The sequence below is a fragment of the Cryptomeria japonica genome, chromosome 6 (genome assembly GCF_030272615.1).
Source record: "Cryptomeria japonica chromosome 6, Sugi_1.0, whole genome shotgun sequence".
Classification (NCBI taxonomy): domain Eukaryota; kingdom Viridiplantae; phylum Streptophyta; class Pinopsida; order Cupressales; family Cupressaceae; genus Cryptomeria; species Cryptomeria japonica.
The window spans coordinates 200,787,869-200,812,041 of record NC_081410.1 but is presented as its reverse complement, the minus strand read 5'-3'; the positions used below and the strand labels follow the sequence as shown (position 1 = coordinate 200,812,041).

Sequence of the window (24,173 nt, the reverse complement as noted above, 5' to 3'; positions counted from 1 at the left end):
GACAGACAGTGACGTGGAAGATAACACCGAAGTAACCAGGGAGGATCAGTTGACACAGGACTTGATTCACGCGTGAGACGTTTCTGTGGAACGGTACGTACAGCGAGAAGCGGAACTGAGCGCTGTCTCGGCTGATACGGTACGAGCGGAACTCAACATGAACCAGGCGGTATATGACCTCCTAGGTAGCCTTCCACGGTTGTTGGCACGTGTACTCGTGGAACGTGAAGAGGAACGAGAGAACACACGAAGGGAGCAACATAGGCAACAAGTGCTCCAACAATACAAAGAAAGGAATTAAAGGGAAGAAGAGCAGAGGGACTCCACACAACGACGAAACCACTGTAGTTCCAATAATTAATGCCAAATACACTCAACAAAGATCGAAGTTGACAAGCCTCGGAGGAACAAGAAGGGAACCAAGAAGACATAGTGAGAAGATCCCTGCGCATCCAGGAGCAACTCGAGAGGCGCCTGAAACTCTACCGGATAGTTGAAGAAAGAGGGAGCCTGGCGGAAGGTTCTCGACAACATACACAAGAGTGGGACAGGAATCACAACAGCCCAGAGGCAATAGGAAGTAGTGATAATTGGGAACAAACGACCGCGCCAACCGAGTCATTCAACAATTTCCAAAGTAACTCGGGGAGTACGAGAAAGATGGCACATAACCCCGAAAAACAAAAACTTTCCAGATTCAATGGACTAGGATCGAAGGACCCTGCTCGCCACTGTAAAACTTGTGTCACCATATGGCAGGCCAATGGCGAGGATGATGAGGATAACTGGCTGAAAGCATTCCCAGCCACTCTCCATGGAATTGCCATTGACTGGTACATGGACCTACCCACCACTTCGAAGGATACCTGGAAAAAACTTGCTAAGGCATTTGAGGAGGAGTTTCGGCTACTGCAGGACGATGACGAGATTGTCACAGAAATATACAACACCAAACAGGGCAAGAGTGAGACGGTACGGTCCTACTACCGCGAACTAAAAGAATTAATTGGCAAAATGGACAATACGCCAGCCGAAGGGTTAAAGAAGCGATGGTTCATCGAGGGTCTGCAACCATCCCTGCGGAAAAAGATGAAGGTAGTACCTCCATCTACTTTCATGGAGGCATACAATAGAGCCATGGATATTGAAAGTGAGAACAAGACATCGAAAGGCAAGAAGGCACAAGTGATGAAGATAGTAGTGATCAGGAAAGCGAGGAGGAGTCATGAACGATACAAGCACTCTGGAAGGATATGAGACGGATGATGTGGGAAATGCGGACGCAAAAGGAAGAAAGTAGGGAGGGCAGGGACCTCTGGTGCACAGAGTGCAAACTGGAGGGACACACAAAAACCAATTGTCCAAAGAAAGCTTTCAGTGACATTTGCCAAGTGTTGGGGCATGCTATTAAGGAATGCCCCTGCAACTTGAAGACAAGGAGTGCCCAGGTACTATATACTCAAGAACAGGCAACACCACCCACTACACTTTCCAAGAGCACAAACTCAGACGCATCACCAGGTGGCTATAGGAGCAGCCGGAGGGGGAGTAACAACAACAGTAATAATAATACCCCACGGGGTTGCATCCAATACGATGCAAAAGGCAGACCAATGATACAATGTCGACGATGTAACGAATGGGGCCATTTTGCACGCGACTGCCAGAGTGGTGTCGGACAAGGAGGAGGACTACTCTGCAAATGGTGTGGGCCGGGCAATCACGAAGATGCAGAATGTCCAAGGCAGAAAGGCGTGAACATGCTGGAGGTAGTACGGCCAGAACCAGAAGTATCAGAAGTATTGGCCATTACCCAATCCCATACAAGGAAACTAATATACCCTGACCCAGGTACAAAAAAGGAAAGACTAAAGGAGGCACAAAAGGAAGTAGAAAGGGAAATGAGTGAGGAACGGAGAAAGCCAGTATCCCACAAAACCACCAACACCATACGGATTGACTCTAAAGCAACCATAATGAAACAGCTGCTACAAACCACCGTGTCGGTCCGCGTAGTGGATCTGTTGCAGACACTACCACAACTGCAGATAGCTATAAACCAAGTGGAGGAGACTAGGAAGGAGGGGAAGACGCAAAGCCAAAGGGAGGAAATGGAAGAAAGGAAACACTCAAAGGAGACCAATGACCCTATGTTGATGACAGTAGGGGTAGGCAGGACACCAGTCGTAGTAGAAATGGAGATTCTCGGGTTCAGGCTTACTAACACCATTGTAGACGGTGGGTTTGCTGTAAACGTGCTGCCTGAGGAGGCATGGAAAACCTTGGGGAAGTCAACGCTCTGGCCACCTGCCTTCCACCTCGTAGGAGCCGATCAGCATGGCATCAAACCATTGGGCACGCTTATGAGCAAAAAGGTAACTATCGGGACACAACACTTCTTTTTAGATTCCATGGTCATATCGTTGGAGCGGAAGCGATATGATGCACTCTTGGGAAGGGGATGGCTTATCACGGCCAAAGCAGACCATAATTGGAAGAAAAATACCCTTTCCATTGAAAGTGAGGGGAACAAATATGTCATTGACCTTCGGAACCAGCAGGTGAGTCAAGAAGTGGCCTCAGATTCTGGCTCAGAGGAGGATGTCGCAAGGGAAAAAGGCAAGATAGAGCCAAATGAAGAAGGGGTGCTCTGCCTCGGTAATTGTTCAGAAGATGAGACAAGTTCTCTTAGTGGACTATTCCACTGGCAGATGGAGGACTATGAGATCTTCCAACTAGAGTGCAATGTGTTAGAAATCCTCGAGTTGGAAAACGATGACACCTACCCGCCACAATTTGCTGAATACGAGGAAGGAGGGGCAGAGGTAGACAGAACCCCGACACATCAATTTGATAAAGAGGTGGTACAATACGAGGAACCAAAGGTTCAGAGCACCAACCTGGGGGATGACAAGGACCCAAGAGTAATATTGGTTGGAGATGACTGGGACCCTGTGCTAAAGATGGCGGCATTTAAGATATTCTTGGAGTATAAAGATATGTTCGCTTGGACTTATAAGGATCTGAAGGTAGTACCCCCAGAACTATGCGTACGTCGAACACCTTTGATGGAGGGGGCAAGGCCTGTGCGGAAACGCCCCTATCGCATGAATAAGAACTATGCGGCCAAGGTACAAGAAGAGATAGAAAAAATGCTAGAGGCTGGGATCATTTTCCGAGGGCAAACTAGTGAATGGGTTTCTCCCATTGTTATTTCCCTGAAGAAGGAAGGAAACCAGATCCGAATTTGCATAGACTTCAGAAGCTTAAATGCTGTAACCATTAAGGACACGTTCCCGATACCATTTACGGATAGTATCCTGGAAGAGGTAGCGGGGGGGGCATGAGATTTACTCCTTCATGGATGGCTTTTCCAGCTATAACCAGATCAGCATCGCGGAGGAGGACAAACTCAAAACCACATTTGTTGTAGAGGATGGAGTTTTCGCGTACAACCGTATGCCATTTGGGCTATGCAACGCCCCAACCACTTTCCAGAGGATCATACTCCACATTTTTGACAAAATGGCCACGGGGAACTTTAAAGCCTTTCTGGATAACTGGTCAGTATATAGTGATAAGGAGAACCATTCGAGGATACCGGGGGAATGCATGGACCGGTGCCGACGAGCAAGACTTGCACTCAATCCCAAGAAATGCCGGTTCCTGGTGTCACAAGGGAGATTACTCGGCCACATAGTTTGTAAAGCGGGGTTAAAAACAGACCTAGATAAGATCAGAGTTATCCTCGACATGGATAGCCCAATGGATGTTACAGGGATAAAATCCTTCCTCGGCCATGTTGGGTACTACCGGCGGTTCATTAAAGGATTTGCCGAAGTGTCCCTTCCACTTGAACGCCTAACAAGGAAAGGGGAACCATTTGTATGGAACAAGGAACAGAAGGAAGCGTTCGAAGAACTCAAAACTAGATTGGTAAGTGCACCTACTTTGGCATGCCCGAATTGGGAGAACAAATTTCATGTACATGTGGACGCCTCTAACTTTGCGATTGGAGCCACCCTGACGCAACCTGGATCCTCAGGCTTGGACCACCCAATATATTTTGCTAGTAGGTTACTGTTGAAGGTAGAAAGAAACTATAGCACCACAAAAAGGGAAGCCTTAGGAATGGTATATGCAGTACAAAAGTTCCGCCATTATCTTTTAGCCACACCATTCACATTCTTCGTGGACCACCAAGCACTCATGTACTTGGTGAACAAACCTGTTATTCAAGGACAAGTAAGCCGATGGTTGATCTTGCTTCAGGAATTCACCTTCAACGTTGTGGTGCCACCAGGGAAAAGTCACGTAATGGCTGATCACCTATCCAGAATAAAATCCGGGGAGCCAGCAGAAGGAGGGGTGAGCGAAGATTTCCCTGATGGTCACTTATTCAAGATAGTTGTATTACCATCCTGGTACTAGAAACTTGGGCAGTATCTTTCTACAGCAACATTCCCAGGCGACATGCCCCCAAGCGAGAGAAGGAAGCTAGCACTAAAAAGCACCACGTTCCAACTAATCCAAGGACTCCTATATAAGCTGGGGCCGAACGGTATCTTGCGGAGATGTGTCTTGGAGGAAGAAATTCCTGGAGTCCTAAGAGAATCTCACGAAGGAATAGCGGGAGGACATATGGGGCCGGATACCACGGCATGGAAAATCTTGCTAGCAGGGCTCTGGTGGCCTACACTCTATGCAGATGCGAGGGAATGGGGGACAAGCTGCGACACATGCCAAAGGGCAGGTAAGCCACTCAAACGAGACTTCATGCCTCTTTTTCCATCCCAACCACAGGAATTGTTCGAAAGATGGGGATTGGATTTCATAGGACCACTTAGGACCAGCAAGGTGCATAGATGCCACTACATAGTGGTAGCCACAGAATACCTCACTAAGTGGGCCGAGGCCAGACTTTACCTGACAACACAGCCATGAGCACCGCCAACTTTCTCTATGAATAGATTGTGACCCGGTTCGGAATACCCCTGCAAATCACAAGTGATAGGGGGGTACATTTTGTCAATCAAGTGATACGCAATATGACAATAGAATTCAAGATATTCCACGCATTGTCTAGCCTGTACTATCCCAGGGCGAATGGCCAAGCGGAGTCGACCAACAAAGTACTCGTATCTATTCTCTACAAGACGTGTGGAGTGGAGCAAGGGGATTGGGAAGAGCGGTTGCCTGCGATATTGTGGGCCTACCGGACAACGTACAAGGCAACAACAGCGCACACTCCTTTTCAACTTATGTATGGACAAGAGGCAGTGATGACAGCAGAATACACTGTGCCAACCTTGCGAATAGCAGTACAGAATAGATGGGGGGATGAGGAAAGCCTAAAGGAACGACTCATGACCTTGTAGAAATTAGATGAGCGCCGCCTAATGGCACAATGGGCCACAGAAGTCGCCCAAAACAGAAGAAAAGCTTGGCATGATAAACATCTAAGGCGGATGAAGTTCTCGCCCGGACAGCTGGTACTCAAGTACAATGGCCGTAATGAACTCCGACCAGGTAAATTTCGCCTCCGATGGCTAGGACCATACAAAGTAAGGGAGGTGGGAAAAAATGGAGCTATTAAATTGTCTAACCTGGATGACAGTCCCATCAAGGATCCAGTGAATGGATCAAAACTAAAAATCTACAAGGAAAGGGAGTCGATAGCCATTAAAATGGTGGAACCCACAGGTGGTCACAAGGACAATGTGATGGAAAAAATTAACGTATCAGATTTCCACAAAACCCAAACAAAAATATGGGAAGGTAGATTAAAGTGGAAAAAAGAAAAAATGAAGAGAGAAGAGGATGGAGAGAGAAAAAGAAGAAAAAATACAAGGCAAAAATATTTAAAAATAAAAGGCCAAGGCGAAATATCAAAAAGTAAAGTCAAGACATTAAAAATTAAAGCAAGGGAAAAATATAATAACATGGCAAAGTGCGTACTATCATTGTACGCTAAAAATCAAAAGGTGAAGAACGACAAGAAGCGGACAACGGAGTGTGAGTGCACACAGGGCGGCACAAAGTGAAGGCAAGGGAGGGTCGAGTGCACATAGGGCGGCACAAGGCGAAGGGAGACACGACACATACAACGCGACATGCGAACAAGCAAGGCAGAGTGCACACCAGGCGGCACAACACGTTGGGTGTGATGTACGCAAGGCGGCACCACAGGTCGAGGGTGGCGTACACGAGGCGACATGGTGGACGAGGTGTGGCGCACGATGGGCGACACAACAGGCTAGGTGGGGCGTACGTAGGGCGACACCACAGGCGGCACAACAGGAAGCACAGCAGGTGGAGGGTGGCGTACGTGGGGTGGCACAGACGGGGTCTGGCTTACGCTGGGTGGCACATACACCAGTGGCCAACGGGGTGCACGGAACAGAGGGTGGAGGAGGTGCGTGCGGGAGGCACAGGCGCAGCCAGCGTACGCGTCCCGCGCTCAGCCAGCATACGCGTCACACACTGCACGAGTGGCACAGGCCCTCCAGCCCAGGAGAGTACGCACAACCGCTAGGCATACGCGTACGCACAACAGCAGTCATAGGAAGCACACCAACAGGTTGCACACAGGGAAACCTACGCAGGGCATACCGAGCAATAACCCTAGCATCGTGCTGAGCAAAACAATTAAAGATAATCGGGTCGGGCAACAATTCCGGTTCAATATGGTGAAAGCTAGTCTAGGTAACCCTAAGACTGGAAGCTACGAGATCAACTTCAGAGGAACTAATTCGAACAAACAAAACATGGCCACCTCCAGCAAGAAAGGCCAGGCGAAGACACAGGAACAGGTGACTGCAGCGAACCTAGTATTTGAAGGAGTGACGGGGTCAGAATGCAAGAGGTGGCGGGAAAGTACTAGAGATGATCATCCCTTAAAAGCTTCGCTAAAAAGGGCAGAGGTGGATAGAATCATATTTATGCCAATATTCAACTTTAGGGAATTCGAGCCCATACTGAGAGCCATGGTCCACGGATATGAGTAGGACAAGCACAGATCAGTGATCGACTACTTGGGACACACAATGGTCATCTCATACGCAGCTAAGGAATTCAGGAAAGTTTTTGGCATTCCTAGTAGTGGGGATTCAGCCATGAAGCCATCCGTGAGAATGGCGACTGAGGAAAAAAAGAGGCTCCTGGAACACATATGTGGTGATACACTCACCAAAGACCAATGGAACAACTTGTGGCAGAACAATAATAGAAGAGGCTTGAAGAAAACATATATTACTTCCCCAGAATGGAGGTGCGTGATGGATGTTCTAAAAAGCAAACTCACTGCTGCAAGCCGAGCATCAGATGTGGCCATATGGATGTTGCGCCTGACGTATGGACTGAGCAATGGGAAAATATACAACTGGGGTCGCGTTCTATCCAGTCGGGTAAAAGAGGCTATGCTTCTGAAACATAAGACATTTTATATGCTGCACCACATCTTTGCCCTATTTCTCGAAGCACTGAGAACGCAGGTGGCACCTGAACACAGAAAGGAATTTATAGCTGCAAGCCAGGTGGAACCATGCAAACCAGCCATGTACTACTAGATACATTTGGACACATGTGCGCAAGCGGAAGACCTAGGAAAAAGGGTAAGGCTACAACCATCAGGTAGCATGGAGGAAGGCTTGGAAGGAGAAGGTAGCTCTGAGGAGGAGGAAGAAGAAGAAACAGGGGAAGAAGAGGCACTTGCAGTATCCTCATCAGAGGAAGAGGGAGAAGAGTTTCGACTCCAGCCGAGGCCAACCCTTGCAGAAAGAGTGGAGGGGGAAGGAAGTGGACACACAACAAATATGGAGGCCTTAGGCATGGCACATGGAGGAGTAGGAGCAGGACAGGAGATGGTAGCAGCTGGATGGGGAGCAAAGAAAAGAATACTACAGTTCCCGTGCATAGCACACCTGGCACAAGGAGTGCAGGGTACCTTGTCACAGTCGAGGATAGTGGACCTACGGCAACACAACTCAGGGGCCCACACTCTCCACATAAACACATCTCGGGGGGTGGAAGCAACAAGAGCCATAGCCTTGGTGGTGGCACCAATAGCCGATCCAAGTAGTAACACACCCACAGGAGGAGACTGGGGAGGGACACACCAAGAAAAGGATATGGAGGTAGTAACTCACCCACAGGAAGCAGGAGAACATCCACAAGGGGAAGAGGATATGGAGGCCAAAGCAGATAGCCTACTAGCCAGGTTTGCTATGGCCGTGGAAGTCCCACCACCGTCACCATCCCTAGGGTTTGGCAGACAGGAGGAAAGCCCAGGGATGGGGGGAACTGCGCAGGAAGAGAGCACAAAGAGTGATGGAACTGGAAAAGGACACAACACAAGTACACCAGAGGAAGGAACCAGAGGGTTCGAGGCTGCTGCGCAGCAATTTGTCTCAGAATTGGAGGCCATGAGAGCAGCCACCCTGAGGATGATTAACCACTCTCGAGGATCTGATATGAGTACTATAGTAGTGGCAACTGAGGCATTGCTGGCTTTTATGATGGAGGGCTGCGAGGAGTTCTCCGAGCATATGAGAGACCTGGGATGGCCGGATAGGGCAACTCCAGAAATGATAGGAAACTGGGTGGTGCCACAAACTCTGAAAGGATATGTAGTAGATCCAGGAGTGATGAGGGCTCTCACTGCCATGGAACAGACCTTCCGCACTACCTTTTTGCACCTCCAGGAAGTGACAGGGAAGGCAAGCGGGCTAGAAAGGGAACATGCCTTATCCCTGCAACAAAAAGGTGAGATGCAAGAAAGAATTAAAGCTCTCAAACTCGAAGTGGCACAAGAAAAAATTGCACGGGTGGCTAAGGAACAGGAACTGGCAGTTTCGGAGAAAGATCGGATGGATGCTCTTCGACTACTGAAGGCCACTAGGGGAAAGCAACTGGCTGCTGAGAGAGACCTACGAGCTCTTAGGGAGCGGACCACAGCAGGAACAGGGACGCCCTCTTGTCCCTCTCAGTAGATAGTTCCTTAATTTTGTTTTGGTTGTCGTCTGGAAGACGACAAGTTTTGAGGGAGGGATGATGTAAGCCGTAAAACTAGTTATATTAATGTAATAGTAATAATTAAGCTGTTATATGGGTGGGTAGTTGGTAGTTGTTGGCAGTTGATGGCTCAACCAACCGCAGACTCTTTATATGCAACCTTGTAGCACCTTTGAAGGTGTGGGTTTTTGGAATGAATAAAATACATCTCTAAATGCATCTATTCTATGAGTGCTTATATTTTGTAATGCGTGCGTTGGCTTATATTTTGTGATGTATGCTTCACGACTGCAATACCTTGTACTTAATTCTTCATCAGTGAGCCCGATATATTTATGGTTAGAGTCATGACCGACATAGGCTACTAACAGTCCCCTTTGTGTTTCCAGCAAAACACATCAAACCACTGAGCGACTTGCAGTCAAGACCTGACAATCGAAACCTTGAGGTCGTCCCCTTTAATCAACAAAAAACAGCATTAGGGATTTCCTTATCTCAAGAGAGGATAGGATACTCAGCGAGTACATTCTATTCTGCATTAGCCGGATGGAGTCGTAGCAATGCGATTTCAGACACGTCAACAGGTACCTAAGGCTAAGGATCTCATACAAGAGAGTCTAGATATAATGAATTCCGTGAAAGAGAATATGCAAAAAGCTCAGAATCAACAAAAACAGTATGCAAACCAACGCAGAGTGGAGAGATCTTTTGAGGTCGATGACATGGTTTACCTTATGTTGCAGCCTTACCCACAATCCACTCTCAAGAGGAGTGGTGTAGAGAAGATGAAGCCTCGCTACTATGGACCTTTCAAAGTTAGCAGGAGGGTAGGTGAGGTGGCTTATGAGCTTGAGTTGCCAACAAACAGTAAAATGCATAATGTGTTTCATGGGTCTCGCCTCAAAAAGGCGTTGGCACATAATGCGGTACCTTCAGCAGAGTTCCTCCTCTGGATGATGAGGGGAAACTTATTTGGTTACTGAAGTCATTCTTGATACTAGGGAGCGCACTTTACGGAGGCGGGTCATCAAGGAGTATTTGGTAAAGTGGAAGAACTTGCCGGTAGAGGATGCTACCTAGGAGGGCGAGTATGTTTTGCAGCATCTAGAGCCGAGATTGCTTGAGGACAAGCAATTTCAAGAGGGGCGGACTATAATGTCCCCCTTTTAGCCAGACATGAGGTGATCTTTCGTTAGCCCATCTTGCCATGGTCCCAAGGTCTAACTAGGACGTACAGGGATCAGTGAAGGATTTGGCCTCGGCAATTTCAGTTTCACAACAATCAGATGTGTTTGTCAAGGTTTCCAGATACTTACTATTTATAGTGAGTTGTGGCTAAATGATTGGAAATATTTGAAGCATTTTTGGATATCAATATTTTGGTGCATTTAATTCCTCATCAAGTTTGCCAATTTCATGAGCCATTAATTAATTGGCAATTAAATTAAAAGTTCCTAAAGTTAAATTTAAATATTTAACCTAAGTGATTATTAAATGCTAGTATTAATGTTTAAAGGGAAAAATTAAAAGTTCCCTTTCATTTTGGAGACATAAGGGATATTTAATATTTTACTGCAACATTCTTTATCCCCACATTTATGGTGCATTGGTAATTGTGCCCAAAGGGAGTTATAAATAAGAGCTTTAAATGTTGGTTGTGTTATCTTGGAAATTGTGTTGAAGTTTTTTATTTCAGGAGAATGTCTTTGGAAAATTTTCAGGCATTATGGGACGTTCATCCTCTAATGCAACATTTTCCATGCCTATGAGAGACCTGGTCTAGGAAATAATCCAAATTAACAATGAATGAATAGTTCGGCATCTATATTTTAGTTTGGACTGTGAAGGCTCCATTGGGTTAAGTCGCAGATTCTATTGATTGGCAGACCACAGTAATTTTCAATGCTGAAGCGTGGCATTACAGTTAGCACGTACTAGGAAGGGAGCTAAGCGCGATTTCATTCACTACTTGCTACGGGCCTTACAGAAGAACATTCCTGCGTGAGTTACTGCTGTGTTGCAAATAGCACCCAAGCCATTACAACTCAGCCATAGCCATACAACTCCTTGGTTGTCCTCCTTGAGGGTGCAGATTGCCATTGTGGGGTGAGGCACGAGTGTGAGGAGGTGACGCCCAGCCTTGAATTGCAAGTTGTCTATCACTGTGACTGGGACATGTAGCGCTGGGAAGGGCCATTGTCCATAATCTGCAGCATATATCAAAGCCAGTGACTATGTCATGGCCTAGCAACAATAATGTTGTGATAGGTTCTGAGTTATCACTTGTGCTTGAGAAATAGAATACTTCCTAAAACTTGTTTTTGTAAAATCTGAAAGTAACCATAAGTTTGGTCTGTAATTTTGGATATTCGAAGCATAATAATTTCAAGTTAGTTTTGGTTGCAACTGTTTAGAACTTTTTCCGTATGAACTTGTTGCTATAAATATATTGGAATGGAATGTATGCTTGCAAGTTGATACACCACAAAACACACCAGGTATCAGCAAAACAACAGACCACTACACTAAAATAAAAAAACAATACATAGGTTCTATACATGACAACTGTTTGACGAAATTCCTCTAGACTGTTGGGAAAAGTTTGAAGCAAACAAGGGTAGCCTACTACAATAGGAGTGGTGGATCATTCATCTTGATTATATTCCTTTTCTCATTTTTCTCATGATAATGATGATGTTCCTTTGACTAATGTTCACACCCTTCCATCAAGGGTTAATCATGTTTGTGAGAAGTTTGGTCACTTGAATCTTGGTGTTCTTGAGATGAGTATTGAGCTTCCTACTCCTCCACCTCCCGCTTCTTCATATTTGAGTGCTTCACTTCAATAGGTTGATCATAGTGTTTCAGATCTTGCTTTGTGGAATGAGTATTTGACAGGTGTTTCAGACTTGTTTGTTGAGTCTCTCATATTGCAGATTTGTGAAACATATTTGAGGGGATTTTGTAGTCAGCATAAAATGTCTATCGTTATATTTGGTAATATTCGTTATCCACCAATGTATTAATTGTTTGTATTAAGTGGTTTGTCACTCTCGGGTAGTTAATGTGTCGATTGGTTGACAGTTGTGTTCCTCTTGGCAACCGTCGGGTCCTTTACATATGTTGTGTACCACCAAGGAAGGGGGGACTCTATAGTTGGGTAAATTGTAATCCTTGGTCGACCATCTCTGGTCTTCTTCTCTATAATAATTGCATGTGTGAATAAAGATATATTTTACTGCCCTGTCTGGTATGCATTATCATTTGTATTATTATTTCCTATACTTAATTTATTAGATATAGAAGCAAACATTTTGGCGTCCTTGCCTTAAAAGAAATCGGGTCAGCCTTGAGTGATTCATGTTCGTAGACCCCAATAAAGGTGAGAAGAGGCCACAAGGTGGTCAAGACCAAGCGATTAGGTGATTCCCCGACTGTTGGCCAAAGGGAGCACAAGGATGAGTTAGAGCCTGGAAGTACCCAAAGTGTTGGGATGCTAGAGGTGGACGTGTATAGGATGCGCACATGGCCAAGAGTACCAAGGAAAGCACTGGAACGTGGTAGTTCGAACAATCTACCCAGGTTCAGCACACCTAGAAGTACCCGAAGTGTTGGAGACGTTGGAGGTGGACGCGTACGTGGCCGAGAGTACAAGGAAAGCACTAGGACGTAGCGGTCATTACAGTCCCCCAAGCCCGGCACACAAGGAAGAAAGAAGGCAAGAAACCAATTTGCGGGAACTTGTCCCTCGCCGAGAAACCAAGAACAAGGAAGCCTGAGCCGAAGAATCCTTTGGTACCTTCCGAGTGAAAACAATGATGAACACCTAGGAGAAGCAGAAACTCCCTTAATTTACAAGGGATGGATCAGAGGATCCCATGCGGCATTGTAAGACATGTATAACGATATGGGATGGAATTGGCCAAGATGACTACGATTATTGGCAGAAGGCATTTCCTGCATCCTTTGAGGAATTGCTATTGACTGGTACACAGACCTAGATGCTAAGAACAAGGCCGAGTGGAATGAACTGAAGAAGGCATTCGAAGAGGAGTTCAAACTCCTAAGGGATGGCAACGAGATCGTGGCCGAAATCTATAATACTAAGCAAGGGAAAAATGAGAGTGTACGCACTAACAACCATAGGCTCAAAGAGTTGTTAAACAAGATGGAACACTAGCTGACCAACGGGTTGAAGAAGAGGTGGTTCACTGAGGGATTGATCCCTTTGCTGCGCAAGAAGATGAAAGTAGTGCCTTCGTCCTCATATGTTGATGCTTACAATTGAACAATAGATATCGAGACTGAAAACAAAACATCCTCCCGAGGGAAGAGAAGTCTGTATGAGTTCAACCATACGAGTAGTTTTCACAGCATCTAAAAAAGCCCGTACGGTGGCAAGAAGAAACAAATCCGTATGAGGGGTTAGTACAGTAATTAAAAAGGCACATATGGTGTTCGAAGGATATAGATCCATACAAGGTGAAGGATAATTTGTATGAGGTGAATGTTGGCAATTTGGCATTAAGTTGTCATTGATGTCAACAGGTTTGGCTAGGTGACCGGTAAGTAAGAAATGGTGATAGGTATAAGAAGAGCAAGACAGAAGGAAGGGTTCCGGTAAATGTGACTTGTGTCATCTACCGGTAAAGAAGGCTTACCGGTAAGGCATAAACCGGGACGAAGGTTGTTTGTGTGTTATGAAGGCACAACAACCGATGAACAGAACAGAGAGGGTGTTTGATAGTCATACTGGTAAGATAAACTAAACCGGGATTCAACTCTGGTCGACAAAGCATGTCAAACCGACATAGGAATCCAAGCAAAGGTGGATGTCGACAAGCATGACAGCTGGATGCTAGGTGGAGGTATTGCACAGGTCGGTGGAATGTGCATCGATGTAACAGATCTGCAAGCAGGTTGGCTTTTATGAGGAACCCACAAGTCACGGAGGATGCCAGAGGATTGCGGCTCGAGGAAGGCAAGCTAGAAAAGCAACTGCACTGATCCTGCAAGAAGATTTGATCTTCGTACCTCTTTGGTGAAGGAAACAGCAAATCCATTAATGGCGAATGACAAAGAAAAGTAGAAAAGCATGATGCAGACCTCCAGATTTAGAAAACGCACATTGGAATGCGAAGCTTTGCTGGTGATTGATCGATGTCATGAAGATCTTATCCCTGAAAAGCAGATAAAATCAAATTGTATTCGGATCGAGTTGGAGAAGGCAAACCTAACACAGCAATGTTTGAATGCGTTCTTGGCGGGAATCCACGATAACAAATACATGAGCTCAAAACAGAAAAGGTTGATGCTTGAGGAGAAGAAAAAAATTGAAGAGAGCTTGAGAGCAGAGAAGAATCATCTCCCTTAGAATTTATTCTAAGAAAGTTGCAGAGTGAGTCAACAAGCAAACCGGTGAGAGGGTTTAACCGGCAGTGGTTGAGTACCGATATAACTGTAGCAAGTCCAACAGTTGAGCAAACCGGTGAAGTGTGGTTGAGAAAGACGGCATCAAAGTGTGACACAGTGAGTTGTGAGACTGTGAGAGAGAGAGAGAGAGAGAGAGAGAGAGAAGAGAGGCCAAGAATTAGAGAGAGTGATCTCATAACAAGTAGTGTGAGATCCAGTAGAGAAGAAAAGACTGTCAACCAGCAGTAACCTATTTGATCAAGAGTTGCAAAACTCATTTGCAACAAGAAGCTATAACTGTATCAAAATTGTATTTCAATATACATCACCAAGTTGGAGCTTGGTGCAGGGGTTGGTGCTCCTTGGGTTGGTGCCCTAAATCAGTAGAGGTTGGTGCCCTAAATCTTTGTAATTTAGTGTTTTACTTGTGAGGTTGGATTGGAGCAGTAGTCTCCAGCAGCATTTCTCAACGAGGTTTTTCCCATATTGGGTTTTCCTTGTACATCTGGTGTTGTGGGTTGCACTTGTGTGATTGTCCTTTTTGGTTTCCTCATTTCCTTTACTTGTTTGATTGTTTAGTGCTTAAGATAACAACCGGTATTTTGAAAATGCTTTAGAAGTCAAAAAGATTAGGAACCACTGATTCACCCCCCCCCCCCCCTCTTAGTGGTACTCTGTGTTCAACCATTGGTATCAGAGCCTAGGTTCCTGGTTATTTTTAAACCTTGGGTAGATTCTGGACTTAGAACACAATGGCAAGAAATGAGTTTGCTTCCTCAAAAGCCCCCATGTTTGATGGATCCAACTATGCCTTCTAGAGCAAAAGAATGGAGACCTATATTTCCTCCCTTGGTTTTAATGTGTGGATGTCTGTCAAGAATGGGTATGATGTTTCTAGTGTTCCTCCCACTGATCCGGATGCCAAGGAGTATGAGAACAATGCAAAGGCCAAACATGCTATCTTGAGCGGGCTGTCTGATAATGAGTTTGTCAAAGTCATGCACTGTGCATCAGCCAAGGAGACTTGGGATAAATTGCAGAGGTTATTTGAGGGAGATGCAAAAGTCAAAGAGGCTAAGCTGCAAGCACTAAGGGGCCAACTTGAAGGCATCAAGATGAAGGATGATGAAAAGATTGCAGACTACCTTCACAGATTTGATGAAACTATGAACACCATCAAAGGACTTGGAGAAGAAATTGCAGATGAGATCCTTGTCAAAAAGGTACTTAGGTCCCTTACACCTAAGTATGATACAAAGGTGTCTGCCATAGAAGAAGCCAAGGATCTGAAGATCTTTTCGATGGATGAGCTATTTGGCTCACTAACAGCCTATGAAATGAGAACAACTGGTGATGCTTCCTTAAGGAAAGAGGCAGCATTCAACACCACCCAAAAGGGCAAAGAAGTAGCTGCTCATAAAGGATCCAGTGAAGACTCTGATGCAGAGGCAGCAAACTTTGTCAGAAAGCTCAAAAGAGGATTCGGCAAGTATAAAGGAAAGCTACCACTCAAATGTTCCAACTATGGTAGAGTTGAACACTTTGCTGCAAAATGTCCTTATAATGAAACTGGTGGAGATGAGTCAACAGGGTTTAGCAGATCTACTGGCAAAGATAGAGAAAGAAATGTCTATCGACAAGGAAGAAGAGGCTACCGGAAGCAGAACAGCCTATATACTATTGAGGATGATACCACAGATGAAGAAAGTGCATCAGAAATGACTACCATGAGAATGACAGAAATGTTAATCTCTTTATGGCACTTGATGAACCGGTTGGTGAAGATGAGGAAGAAGAGGATATTGAGGCTAAAGTGGATTTAGAAGGAGAGCTTATAAGTGCTCTTGAAGAACTAAGTAAAACAAGAAGAGAACTCAAGAAGGTCAAGCTTGCTGCAATAGATGAACAAGGTCTCTTGAAGCAATCCCTAGATGAGTCCGGTCAAGTTATGTCTGACTTGAAACTGCAGCTAGAAGAAGCCAAGAGGATATGTGAAGTTACATCTTTTAATCTAATGAAGGAAAAGGAGCATCAAGATCTGGAAGCAGAAATAGTGAAGCTCACAAAGGAACTTGAAGAAAGTAAGGAAGAAATAAAAGTAAGAAGCAAATATGAAGGCAGCATCGAAGCCTTAGATAAGATGTTGAGCAAACAAAAGCAATCCACAGATACCGGTGGCCTAGGCTTTGAAGAAGGTCAAAGCTCAAACAACAGCAAAGACACATCCGGTAAAGAAATAAAGTTCACCTCTTCAAATGAAGGTGAAGAAAAGAAGACATTCACTGTAAGCAAGGATACCGGTAAAAAGACATTTGTAGATGCTGGAAGGAACATGTGGGGCATTTGGATGAAGTATTGGGGATTATGGAATCACAATCACTGTATGCCAAAAGGTCCAAATGTGAATTTGGAATGACCGAGGTCCTGTACTTGGGTCACGTCATCAGCGCCCAGAGGGTACAAGTTCACCCAGAGAAGATTCAGGCCATTTTGGATTGGCCACCACCCAGGACTCTCTCAGAGCTGTGCAGATTTTTTGGTTTGTGCAATTATTATAGAAGGTTTGTGAAAGGATTTTCACAGCTTGGGGCACCAATGACAGATCTGACAAAGAAAGGATCCTTCCATTGGAATGCGCAAGCGCAACAGACCTTCGACAAATTAAAAGAAGTTATGAGTATGTGTCCAGTTCTGGCACTACCAGACTTCACTCGCCCTTTCATCCTGGAGTGCGATGCCTCGGGGGAAGGCATTGGAGCGGTGTTGATGCAAGACCGTCACCCGATTGCATTCGAGAGTCAAAAGCTCTCGAGAGTTGAGCGGTTATATTCCATCTACGACAAGGAGATGCTCGCCATCATACACGCACTACGAAGTTTCGGCAGTACCTCGTCGGAGCAAAGTTTGTTGTGCGAACAGACCACAACAGCTTGCGATACTTCTTGGAGCAGAGGGATCTGAATGAACGACAACAGAAATGGGTGAGCAGAGTCCAAGCATTTGATTTCGACATTGAATATGTGAAGGGAAAGAATAACGTGGTCGTTGATGCCCTGTCAAGAAGGCCTGCCATATGTTCTTTATCTCAGATTTCGGCGGACTGGAAGGAATACCTGTTGGTTGAATACTCCAAGAACACTTTTGCCTGCGAACTGATGGATGGTCAAGTGTAGGATAACCAATACAAGGTAGTTGACGACATCATTTATTACAAGGGCAGAATTTATCTGGTACCCGAATCCAAGATGAAGGAAAAGGTTCTGAAGGAATTGCACAACTCTCCCTTGGCTGGACACCCGGGATACTTGAAAACCTACAAACAGATCCGTGAAAGGTTTTCCTGGAAGGGGCTTAAGAACGGTGTCCTGCAGTATGTGCGGGAATGCTCCACCTGTCAGCAGAACAAATCTGAGCATAACCTACCGGTCAGACTGCTACAACCACTGCCAATTCCCGACCAAAAATGGGATAGCATCTCGATGGATTTTCATTACTGGACTCCCCAGAGTGCAAGGAAAGGATTGCATTTTTGTCATAGTTGACCGATTGACCAAGTATGCACTTTTTTTTGCCATCCCCACAGGATATCAAGTAGTTCAAGTGGCCGAGTTGTTCTTCCGTGAGGTGTTCCACCTACATGGTTTACCGCGAAACATAGTCAGTGACAGGGATAGCCGTTTTCTGAGTACCTTCTGGATGGAGTTATTTTGGTTGGGAGGAACCGAGTTATCGCCCAGCACAAGCTACCATCCGCAAACAAACGAATAGACCGAGATTGTGAACAAATGGTTGGAGGGTTATCTCAGGAACTACGTCTCAGCACAACAAAAGGCTTGGGTTTGCTGGTTACATTTGGGTGAACACTGTTACAACACCACTTATCACATGTCGATAGGCATGCCACCTTTCAAAGCACTGTACGGTTATGAACCTTCTTCATTTGTTGACCTGGCATTGGGAGACAGTCGTGAACCAATGGCCAAAGATTGGCTTCAGGAGAGTTTAGACATCCTCACATCTCTCAAAGACAACCTACCTCAAAACCAACAAAAGATGTATGCTGACCGACACTGGATTGAGCGGAATTTTGAGGTTGGTGATCTGGTTTACCTCCGACTTCAACCGCACAGACAATCCTCCTTGAAGACAAGTGGTAAGGAGAAGTTGAAGCCGCGTTTCTATGGATACAGGGTGGTTCGGAGAGTGGGTGAAGTTGCCTAGGAGTTGGAGCTTCCTAAGGGGAGTCGGATTCACTATGTTTTTCACGTGTCATGTCTGAAGAAGGTCGTCGGGCAACACGTCACAGTGTCTAAGGATCTGCCACCCATCGACGAAGGGAAACTAATTTTGGAGTCGGATGAGATCATCGATGTCAGAGAAAAGAGGTTGAGAACACGCACAATCAAAGAGTTCCTTATACACTGAAAGAATCTACCCATCGAGGATGCCACCTGGGAAGGCGAGCAAATTCTAGAGCATCCAAGTTTGCAATGGTCGTGTTAGTCATTGTTAGTCATTGTTGTAGGTATGCGAATTACAGATGAAGAAGTTCTTACTGATTTACAGATGAGGATTCATAATGGAGGAGCGAACAATTCTCGGCCGCTTCAATTCAAATGTTGATAAAACACCAAGCCTTTTTGCATGAAATTCAGTCCATCCTGAATAAAAACAGCTCTGCGCTCCTCCGGTGTCATGATACTATCGTGAAGACCATGGTTGTTGCCAAGAACACTCATGAACCAGATCCTGAGGAACTACAAATGATCATCCAGAAGTTCAAAGGATTCGTGTCTTCACGTGCTGCAACTTAAGTGTTTTTCAACACTTAGTTGTATTTTTCCACTTTTGTAATCTTTAGTTGTAGTTTTCCTTTCGACAAGTTACATGTAAAAGTATTTTTTGTAAAATGCAAGTTAACTCATTACTTGCACTTTTGTAATTACATGTAAAGCAACTACAAGTTATGTTCAATTAGGACTGTAGTTGGAATAAGTCATAGTTAGTTATTGAATAGGTCTTGGTGGTTGAGAGAATTTCTCAAGTTAGTTGGATACTTGAGGGGGTCTATTGTAATTTTTATCTTTTTGGAAAGCAAGCAAAAACTCTGTCAAATTTGCAGCAAAGAAGTCTTTGAGCTTTTATGTGTAAATTGAAAGATTGAAAGGAATAGAAGAAAATTACTCAAGTTTTGAGTCTTTGTACTACATTCTTGAGTTGATGTTCCATATTTCCTTCTTTGCAAGTGTTTCTTTGAGAGCTTAATCGAATTTGATTTGCAGTCTTTGGGCTGCAAATATTGAAAATTAATTTAGTTAAAGTAGAAGTTCTATTGGAAAAAGTTGTAAGCCTTTGTTCTTACACTTGTTCTTAAACAGAATTTAGAAGGAGATTTTGTGGGAAATAGTTGTGAGTCTTTGAGCTTACACTACTTCTCATTGTTTAAAGAAGAAAAGAATAAGTTTCAGTCTTTGAGCTGTCATAACTTGTCTTTTATAGCATTAGTATAGAAAAAGGTAGATAGGACTTCATATAATCAAGTCTTTGAGCTTGATATTGTTGTCCCGTCCCAAAGGAAGTGATGGAAGTCTTTGCGCTTTCAGGAAACTTCATTTCCTTTCCTCATTTCATTTGAAAGTGGTTACTGTTGTTTATATCCAATCGTTATCCTTTTCTGTGAAGAGAAAAGGATATTGTCTTTCTTGAAAGAAGAAGAAAGATTGCTGTCCCATCCTATTTTATTTTCAAAGTTGTAGTTAGATAGGGGGAGCCTTCCCTTAATTAGGAGAGTTTTACTTACACGCTGTAGTTGAAACCACAATTTTGTATATTTCCCCAAGTGTACAAAATTTTCAACCAACAATCACGTTGAGAGAATCTGTGACTAAATTTTGCTATTTACACATATGGGCGTAGGCATTGTGTTTGTCATGTTGAGAGACTCCATGACTTGAAAATCAGTAAATGATATCTCCTTTGCTAAGAGGGAGTGTTAATGTTTGTAGCGTCAGGAGACTTCATATCACCAGCGATGAGTGCGAATCTCTTCTTGCTAATGATTCCTTACCTTGTCGCATCTATTCATTCATCTATTTCACTCGATTTTTTTGAGCTCTGTGTTTGTTGTAGTTTATTTCTTCACTTCAAGGAATGTTGTAGGTGTATCGGTTCTTTATGATAACCATCACCGCTCATGTGTGCATGGCTTGCGGCTTCGTGTGAGCATCGTGTGTGCTGGTAGCGGTTTATTTCCTACCTGTTTTTCATCCGTTGTGAAGTTCAGTTGTTTCATCGTATTTGCAACTCCTCTTGATGTCGGTAGTGTAACTACCGATTATTCTTTAGCATGTGGCTTTTCGTCTTCCACCATCGAGAGTTATGTTGTGTCGTGCTTCTTCTATTCGAGGATCAGCTATGTGTCTCGGGCATGTGAAGTTTAAGGTTTTCAAAATATATATTTACGTGATCATTTTGAGGTAGAAGTTTTTTTTGTTTTTGTTGTTGGTTGATATCTTCATTTGCGACCTTGCATCTTCATCAGATATTTTGGTTCGTCTGCTTGTATTCGATTGGTGTTTTATCAATTCATATTGCAGAAAGGTTATGTGTCAGATGTATGGTAGAAGCCTTCACTCATTTTGAGATGTTATTGGCTTATGTGTTGATTGTTAAAGTGTTAACAATCTTATTTAGTTCATTGTTTGTTAATCTTGAAAGCATTGTATCAGATTTGTGCCTATAATAAAGTTCACTTTTGGTGTGGTTGGGTTTTTCACCCTCAAGGGGAGGGTTTTCCTAGGATAAATTTTGTGTATTTTGTTCCTTTGAGAATTTTTTTGTTTCTGATTTCTAATTTTAATCTTTGTGGTTCTAATTTTAACAGTTCTCATATTAATCATTATGGAAGGTAGATAGGATAGTAGGAAAGTAAAGACTTTGAGCTTTTGTTTCTACATTCCAGTCCCGGGGAAGTGACGGAAGACTTTGCGCTTTCACAGAAACTTCAATTCCTTTTGTATAAGCATCTTGGTATTTGTTAAAGTTTCTTAAGTTGTTGTATTTGTTTCTTAATTGCAATTTCTTTTTTGAAAAGAGAAAAGAAAATCATCTTTTCTGAAGAAAGAGAAAAGGATGTTGTCCCACCCAAGTTAGATTAGTGTTTATATATCATAGTTAATTTGTAATAGTAGAAAAGGGGGAGCCTTCCCTTAGAATTAGGAGAGTTTTTTAACTCACATGCTGTGGCTGAAACCAAAATTTTGCACACCTCCCCAGGTGTACAAAATTTTCAACCAACACAGGAAATTCAGGAGCTTGTCTTTGATGGTTGAATTGAATCATTTAAGGGAGATCTGTTTCAAGTAGGTTGTGGAGGAGGGAATTAAGATGGTCATTGTCCTCTCAAGGGGGATCAGGTTCTAAAACCAGTCAGCCGTTATTGAAATAGCAATAAATTTAGTAGATGAAAGGCGGCAACATTGATCAGATGGGATGATGGATATTGACAATCATTAGACATGTTAAATCTGCATTCTTTCTGAAATGTACATATTCTCATAGCCTTGATTTTATTTCTCAGATTCTCATAGCATTGTGTTTATTTCTTTACATTGCTCAAAACAAATGCAAAACTTGGATCTTAGATAATTTGTTATATAGTACTTTTGAAATTTTTATCTAAATTTAAAGCATTTTATAAATTTGTGAAGTACCTCAGTTTGAATCCTTACAAAGTAAGTATTCATACAAAGTTTGTTTTCTTTATTGAGATGCATGAATAGAAAAAAATACTATTGATAATGAATTTCTGAAGATTAAGAAGATGATTTGATGCAGGTATATCAGATTATAGTCATAGATGAGCTTAGATTGCACTCAACATAGCAAACTCTATCAAGAAGAGAGTAAAGAGAAGTGGTAAGGAATTACCAAAAGGTTATTAATCGGTTCAACCTTCCTGACAAGATATAAATTTAGTATTTCACATGCACATTCTATGAACCCACAAAATGTATTCCACTCGTGACTAGAAACTTCAAAAGAATATGCCAAATACATAAATTTTGAGGTGGTATGCTAAAAAGATCTTGAAACTAGAAAACAACCATGAGTTGTGATTTATATTTCAAGGGATGAAATGAAAATAGAGGAAAACAAAAGAACAAATGGTTACCTGCTCTGTACTTTCTCGTGTAAACAGAAAAGGAAAATCATGCAAAAAGCTAGTGTGTTTCATTTGCTTCTCCATTCTCTTACATTCTTCCTTGTGTTCTGTCCAATGAAGTTTCTGCACAAACAAAACAACAAACCTTCATGTCAACTTAACTGAAACTCTTGCTGCTACATTTAACTAGAATAAGAATTGTGATTGCATCTATATGCAAATATCTTCAGCTTATATGGCTGAATTAGTTTCAATGGGCATTTTATTCTTAAGAGCTTTCATATACTCCTAGTTCTACTGAATTTTAACACCCTGCATAAATATCCAGTTCCAAAAAAGTCAGACTGATTCAGCATCTCTAGATAAACTAGAAGGTCTAAGTCAATACAAATTTCTTAAAACAAAAGGAAAATGGTAGACAATATTAAAGATTGTTTTTATAGTATCATCGTGTCATTGGTTAGAATTATACACTAAAAGCAATATACTAAGCAAAGACTGTGACTAAAGTGCCCTTGAAAGTGGAATATATTAAATCATGTTACTGAATTGAATTCAAATTATATTTGTACCAATTGTTTTTCTCCAACTACCACCTAAGCAAAGACTTTAACTAAAATGCCTTAGAATTGAGGAGTATCTATGTTACTGAATTGAATTCATATTATATTTGCACACCACCTATTTCTAAATTATGGGAAGTTCTTATAAAGAATTCCTGAAACCTATCCTTCGTAATGAACTCTAACCCTTTTTCCTATTCTACTAGAACAATAAAGATAATCACTGCATTCTAATGAATTTTTGCCGAGTAAGGGAAAGAATGATATGAAAAAATACCTTTACAATATAAGAGAGATTACAAACACAGACAGACGTAAAACAGATATTCATTGCGAGGGTGCACCTGGTGAAAAGGAGAGCAATAACTAACAGCTCCGCAGAGTCCACAGCGTATATAGGCCGGACCAGCGCATGCTCCCCCCATGCCCTTTCCTGCACACTCCTTTACTAGTAAATTCGTCCCCATTTTCATTCAATTCACTTCAAACTTCGCTTGTCTGCAAAACATTGATCAGGAGAATCTCGGTTCAATATATTTTTTCTATTGGAGACATTGGTAACTTTTGACATTTTCGTTTTAGACGCCGAGGGTGGCTATTGCTTTCAATTGTGTATGATCATGGTTACCAAATTTACCTCTTTGCCAAACTAAAGAAAGTACCTGTTTAAGGAAAAAAATGCTGAAGATTATATACCATTGTAACGTGCTTGCCCTTTAGGCTTAAATGTCAGCAAAATACAAATCTCCGGTTTTGGCAATCAAAACGCCATAAATAGATCTCAGTTTTGTTTTATATAGAGGTATAATGAGTTGGGATTAATATCAAAAAAATGTGGAATGTAAATAAATATAACGTGATAATTAGTCTAATAATTGATGATGGAAAAATGAAATGTAGGATGTTAAGAATCAATTCACTAATATTATGGGTTTTTAATACTGACTATCATGGAAATATATAATTCTACAAATTAACTATTTCTCATTCTTCTGGTTCACTTTTGTGATTGTGAATTCATG

At 43.0% G+C, this 24,173-nt stretch overlaps 1 protein-coding gene across 5 annotated transcripts in view; it reads right to left on the bottom strand.

Annotated features, from left to right (window-relative positions):
• Positions 1 to 23,972, bottom strand: part of LOC131063514 (uncharacterized) — a 181,574-nt gene extending 157,602 nt beyond the window's left edge. For 3 of the 5 annotated variants that reach the window (XR_009111085.2, XR_009358179.1, XM_057997364.2), the window contains exons 1-2: positions 23,496 to 23,807; positions 22,598 to 22,711 (exon numbers count right to left, since the gene is read on the bottom strand). Coding sequence is in view for 3 of the 5 variants with exons in the window: in XM_057997364.2 (XP_057853347.1) it covers positions 22,598 to 22,711; positions 23,496 to 23,624 (243 nt within the window). In the remaining 2 variants the exon portion in view is untranslated. The other 2 variants (XM_057997365.2, XM_057997366.2) reach the window with 2 other exon arrangements.
• Between the last annotated feature and the right edge of the window lie 201 nt (positions 23,973 to 24,173).